The 6,338-nt window shown below is 38.3% G+C and overlaps 1 protein-coding gene across 2 annotated transcripts in view; it reads right to left on the bottom strand.

Annotated features, from left to right (window-relative positions):
• vps13b (vacuolar protein sorting 13 homolog B) overlaps nucleotides 1–6,338 on the bottom strand; it is a 394,105-nt gene that overhangs the window by 314,933 nt on the left and 72,834 nt on the right. For both annotated transcript variants that reach the window (XM_014010833.1, XM_014010832.1), the window contains exon 17: nucleotides 2,488–2,672. In XM_014010833.1, coding sequence (XP_013866287.1) covers nucleotides 2,488–2,672 — 185 coding nt within the window. The remainder of the gene's footprint in view (nucleotides 1–2,487; nucleotides 2,673–6,338) is intronic.

Below are 6,338 nucleotides of genomic sequence, written 5' to 3'. Positions count from 1 at the left end.
TGTGAAACACCTAAGTCTTTAAAGTTTGTAGGTGTCTACCCAATTCATTGCATTTAGTTAATACAGAGATTTTTTTTTTACCATAAAATACACATTAATGCATCGCATATTCCGTTTTTCTCTCGAGTATTCGGAGCCCAAATCCCCCCCCCCCCCCCCACACACTTTTTTTTAAATCTGCCAGCAACGGGCCAGATGTCTTTTCACTTGTCAAACCCATTCCAACAGAAAACGAGAAAAGGGGAGAGGAATATTTGACTCCATGGGAGACCAGTTTTATAATTTTTGGCAGCYACACACCAGTAAAAAGGTATCTTGGCTGGCTTGGCTATGGGAGAATGTTGACAGCATACCAAACAACATGATCCTAATGAGTTGGAAAATCCCTGGCCCTCCAGAGGACTGTCCAGATGCTACCGTCATGAGAAATGCTACCGTTTTATTGAATTTACCCTCCTCATCCTCTTATTTAGCAAGGGGCAATGTTTCTTTTATAGTCATTAGGACATCCTAGGTGACATGAAGTGTTTTATCTCAACTGCAGTTATCCTGCAGTATAAAATAGGTTCATTTTTAAGTGTTTCCATTGACCATGTATAGTTGGAAAGTTAATGTTTTTATGATTTGCACCTCTGATAGAGTTTGTGCTTGAGGTTGAGAGGTACCAACTATTATCAGGATTGCCTCACTGCACAATGTGGGTTCTGTTGCCTATAGAGAAAGGTGACAAGCTGGTGAGAGTCTACTTATAGCCTCCTGGCTTGGCCCCCATGAACTGGAGTTTTTATTGGCAGATGAGAGAGTAGCTTCCCTGCGCCTTTAGGTGGGGGGACATGTTCCAACTGTTTGTGCCTATCTGCAGTTCAGAGTACCCAGCCTTTTTAGAATCCTTAGTGGGGAACTTGAAAAAGGCTCCAGCTGGGAATTCCATTATTCTCCTTGGTGACTTCAGTGCCCATGTGTATAATACAATATAACATGAAGGGGCGTGATTGGGAGGAACAGCCTCTCTGATCTGGATCCAAGTGGTGTTCTGTAGTTGGACTTCTGTGCTAGTCACAGTTTGTCCATCACAAACACCATGTTAAAACATATCGTGCCCAGAAGTGCACATGGTACCAGGACAACCTAGGCCACATATCAATGATAGACTTTGTAGTAGGTGTCATGTAATCTGCGGCCGTATATTTTAGACACTTGGATGAAGAGGAGCAGTGCTGTCAACCGAACACCACCTATTGAATTAGATCAGGTGTTGGAGAAAGATGCTGAACAGACCTGATAAACCCAAACATATAGCRAGGTTTTACTGGGAATGCCTGTCAGACACATCTTTATCTACCAAGGTCTACAGAGCATCAATCAAATCCCTGCGGAGGAAGGAGACAGGGTCATGGTTCATGGTTCCACTGCCCTGAACTGTGGCCACAAGGTTGTTGAAGCTTCATGTGGTGACCATGCTTGAACACAGTGGTGGACACCCCAGGTGAAGGAGGCTGTCCAGCTAAAGGAGGAGTCCTACTGGGCTTTGTTAAGCTGGTAGGACTCCAGAGGCAGTTGAAGGGTTCTGGTGGACAAAGTGGGCTGCAGCCCAGGACTCCAAAAAGATTCTGTCAAACCATCAGGCGGCTGAGGGAGGGAAAGTTGCAGATCATGGATAGATGGATGGACCCCTGGTACAAACTTTGCAGCCAAGTTGCCCATAACTCACTAGTTTCTTTCAGGATGACTTGTTTTCATTGAATGATTATCTGACTCTTGAGCTCAACCCTGAGAAAGAACAATAAAACTTTTCACAAGAGACTCGGATCTCTTTTAGTTGAAGCCAGTTCTATATATCTCCCCAGACAATTTCCCAGTACTAATCATCAGGCTAATTTTTAAAGAACTAAGCAAACAAAAGACAATTAATCTACTTCAATAAATCAGCATGGGTGAATTACCACTCGTCTAAAAAGAGAACATATGAGAATGCTTGATCTTTAGTTTTCGACTTAAATATGCAATAATCATTATTGTATTTTTAATAGAGCAGTTGCCATAGTTAATTTATAATTGCTACCCTACAGTAACAACTGCATAAAAATAATTAAAAACATATACCCATCCAAACACATGGTTTTTCTCCGCAATGACAAATGCGGACTCGTTCTTTTGAAATATAAACAGTAATCAAAGTAAATATAAAATCAAGTCACATACAAAAATTGTTAAAGTCAGTTAAAAAGTCTTGCACACAAAGAAATCAAAGCATGCAGCYACACCACTCACACAAAAAAAAAACAAGTGCTTTTTTATGTGCAAAAGAAACATGACTGAGTTTCGCTTTGTTTCATTATTTGAGCTTGTTTACTTGGCCAATCAAATAAACAGAAAAAAAGATGAATAATGAACTTGATTAGGCATGAGAAATTATTACAAAGCTGTCATTTTCATCAGATTAGCTGCCAACAAACGGCTGAAATCTTAGCTACGCAAGCAGCTTACCTGGAACATTGAAGACCTCATTGAGCAGACCTTCACCAAGGACCAGAGTGGATCCATTTACCAAGCTGTGAGTCCAGCTTTGATATATTGCTTGAAGCAGGAGGGTCTGGGCCCTTGTAGCTTGAACAGCAAAGTGAGGAAGTTCAAATATGCACTCGGTCATGGGAACCGACGTTCTTTTGCTCCTGCAAGAACAAGAACTGCATTAGATCAAAAACATGCATTGACAGAAAGGCTATCACCATTTTATATTAAAAAGTATTTGGAAGTTACAAATGAATGCAAATACTTAAAGAAAGAAGCACAGATGGAAAGATGTTCTTCACAGTTTCCACAAATCTATCAATTCACCATCACAATATAAAACAGCTCATTGACAGCATAAAGGGCCAAATAGGTAGAGCTACATTTCAACAGAAAAACTGGAGAAGTACCAGGTGAGAGCCAAGTTTTCCTTTGTTATTTGGCAGGTAAGTTTAGTTCACTGACCCTTCTCTCCACTTTGTCAAAACTGTGATGATGATTTATGTGAAAAGACGTACAACCCAGAAACCTGACCCTGAAAAAAAAGAAACCTCTGTGCATTTAACAATTCATGTCTCCAGTGTAGAGAGAGTTTGTGTGTGTTTGAGCATGACAAGATGAGCTGAACGTTCAGGGGGATGAGGTAACAGAGCCGTCCGATGCAGTCCTCCAAACCTCTGTCCATCAGAACCTCAACGGACCATGCTCTCATTTATCATCTGACATATACACAAACGGTTTGGGTTTTTTCCTCCCAAATTCTCTAAGTAGGCTACTCTCTTCAACCTTTTTCTTATTCCCTCCATCATGTCCAAACTCAAATGCATTTCTGGTTTATATCTATTGTCACACACCTCATCAAATGCACTGTATTTCTAATATATGAATCTCACCTCAAAGCACTTACTCTAATTAAACAATCCCTGACACACAGTAAGAGACATCAAAAGGATGTCTTTAATACACATGCATATTTCCAAACAAGGCATGGTGTTAGACAACACACAAGAGTGGTGGAGCACTTGTCATGATCAATGCTATTAATCTGACCTCCTTTATCTCTATTGTTTTTTCTCGCTCCTTCTGCTTCCCCAGGTCTCCACTGAAAAACCAAAGGGAGCCTGACATAAATACAGTAAAAACAAGTTTCCCTAATTTCTAATTTAAAGGGAACCTCAACTAGTTTTACATTAGACATATTTTTCAATGTATAAAAACAAAACAGACAACAGTATTTTTACAGACTTCTTTTTTACAGTTAAGATAAATTTTTATTAAATAATGTCAAATATTACAACTAGACGGGGTTCCCTTTAAAAGATTGAGGACTGCCAAAACACATCTCCAGATAAGTATGTGTATTTGTGTATATGCAGAACATTATGTGCAAACTTGACTACATATTGTAATGGAAGCAAAAAAGGTGCTGCCTTATGAGTAGAGTCTTCTGTGACTAATTCCAGGGAGGCTGCAGCATGTCAGAACTGAGCATCACAGCTCATTTAMTCACACGTTCATTATACTATGGTCCCAGTTCAGAGTGTGGGATGTGTCATAGGGTCCCTCTCTTCGCTCAGCAGCTCTGCAATCGTTTAACTCCTCAGCTACCCTCCCTCTCCTTCTCCAAAACTCTCTTTATCTTTCCCTTTCTTCTGCTTCTGGGTGGTTGAACAGGGTGACATAAGCTGTTAGCTGCACACAGGCAGACGCTGTGCTCAAAAAAGTCTGASGTCTCTACGAGAAGACAGAAAGTGAAAAATCTGATAGACACGAATGTAAGAACAGAGGGGGAGAACAAATAAACACACCAAGAAAAAAGACAGTCCGGATGTGAGCAATGAGACATGAATGCAATGAATTAAAATATTTTCAACTCCATGCTTACATGTGATGCATTTGGCTTCATGGTAAACTTTGCAATACTATGCTTTTTTGCTGTTCAATAAAAAAAACCCACTATTGCATCAATCAAAGTGATTTTTGTGGGTTATTTTCTGTGTTCAAATGTGTGCACTTTGAGCGCACATGTGTATGCACGCACATAAGTTATTGCCGTTGAACAAAAGACAGCAAAGACGACGCGGCAAAAACAATGTCCCCACATGCAGAGCAAATGTGCCGGCAAAGCCACTTCAATGAGAGGACTGGCAAGGGATGAAAGTTTGTTGGCTTTTTTTGAGTGTTTATAGCATTTAAGGGGAGCAGTCATGTGCATGTGGTCCCCTAAAACTTTAATTATGCACCTGTTTTTATTATAATATGCCCAATTCTTTGTGAACGGCATCTTGGATCTAGAGAATAAATGAGAAGCAGAAACCCTCATTAGGGTGTTTTGGGAATGCTGGATGTGAGGACAGCCAGGCACTCATCGGATTTCATTAAGTAGCTGGCACACTCCGTGTTCCTTGCTGCAGCATGGTAAACAGCTTTCTGGCAGGAAACTTTTCACTGTTACCACAGGCTCTGAGAGCAACCAAAGTATCTCTGAGGTCAAAACACATTAGTATTAGCAGCATCTCCTTCAGGGGTAAGAGATGACACTTTAACATACATTCAAAACAATTCAGCACAGAGCAAAATAAAAAAAATGTTTTTTGCTTTTACAGTGTAAAAGACCATATTGGACATCCAGTTTATAGCCTGAGGAGCTGAACACATAAAAGCAGTCTTCTCTCATAATGTAGAGAYGCAGCAGATTTGAGACCACAACCCATTCTAACGACTGCACAAAAGAAAACTCTTTTTAAGTTTGTGCTTTATTGAGTAGACTGATACTGACCACGCAGAGATTGTACCATAACTATTATTAAAACTGTAAAGCAAAAAAAATAAAATTAAATTAAAAAAAACAGTACAATGCATTTACCCCTGATCACAACACAATTTAGCCTTTACTCAGGGTATGATGTAATTCAAAATGATACAATCTTGTTTAAACACACTGAAGTTCAATGAAAATCAAAACAAACAAGGCCAGTGTGTCAGGTAATAAACAACGTTTTACTGTCAAATAAAACATGACTGCTCACAAAAAGGTACTGGAAAAGACATACAGCATCATTAWCAATATATACGAGAGTTTTCAGTATTTTAATTTTATCAATATTAAAACATAGAAAAAAACTTCTCAAACTTGATAACACCACTAAACTGCTGCTATAAGCTTAAACCCCCTCTGAAAGAAGCTGCTGTACATTGTAGAACCTTTTCTTAATTTAACTTATCTAGGTTAATTACAGACACCAGAGGAACACCAAAACAATCAATTAAGGACGGACACACTCGTCTGATAAATACAGGAGGTAGTAACTGTTTAGAGACCGGTGATAAGTTATCTGACGTTTCTTCGAATCAATCACTGTCAAACTCTACCTTCATTAACAAACACAAACATTACTTAACTTATACAGATGATCCTTTACTACTATTGCTTTCAAATGTTCACAACTTCTTTAGAGAAAATTTTATTAAAATGATGAAAGGGAAATGATTGAGAACTTTTAGTTTTTCATTTTAGAACAAAACAAAACAAAAATCAAAACTAAATGGATTAGAAAATAATTTAATTATCAATAATTCAAGTCTGATTTCCACAAGTGAAAAGAACTTATGGACCTTCGGGGTTTTGTCTACTTTAACAAATACTTACAGCATAAACAGTCTAGCATTTTATTAAATATATTGTAAATATAAAACGAATTAAAATGAATTAAAAAATATGCAAAATTATCTTAATTTTTACTTGAGGAAGCTTTAAAAATATTTAATAGTAAATCGTGCTATTAATGTAATGATATATATATCATGTGTGTGTGTATATATATATA

Source organism: Austrofundulus limnaeus, unplaced genomic scaffold (assembly GCF_001266775.1).
Source record: "Austrofundulus limnaeus strain Quisiro unplaced genomic scaffold, Austrofundulus_limnaeus-1.0 Scaffold74, whole genome shotgun sequence".
NCBI lineage: Eukaryota > Metazoa > Chordata > Actinopteri > Cyprinodontiformes > Rivulidae > Austrofundulus > Austrofundulus limnaeus.
The sequence above is the reverse complement of the archived record's forward strand: the minus strand, read 5'-3'. Positions and strand labels throughout refer to the sequence as shown.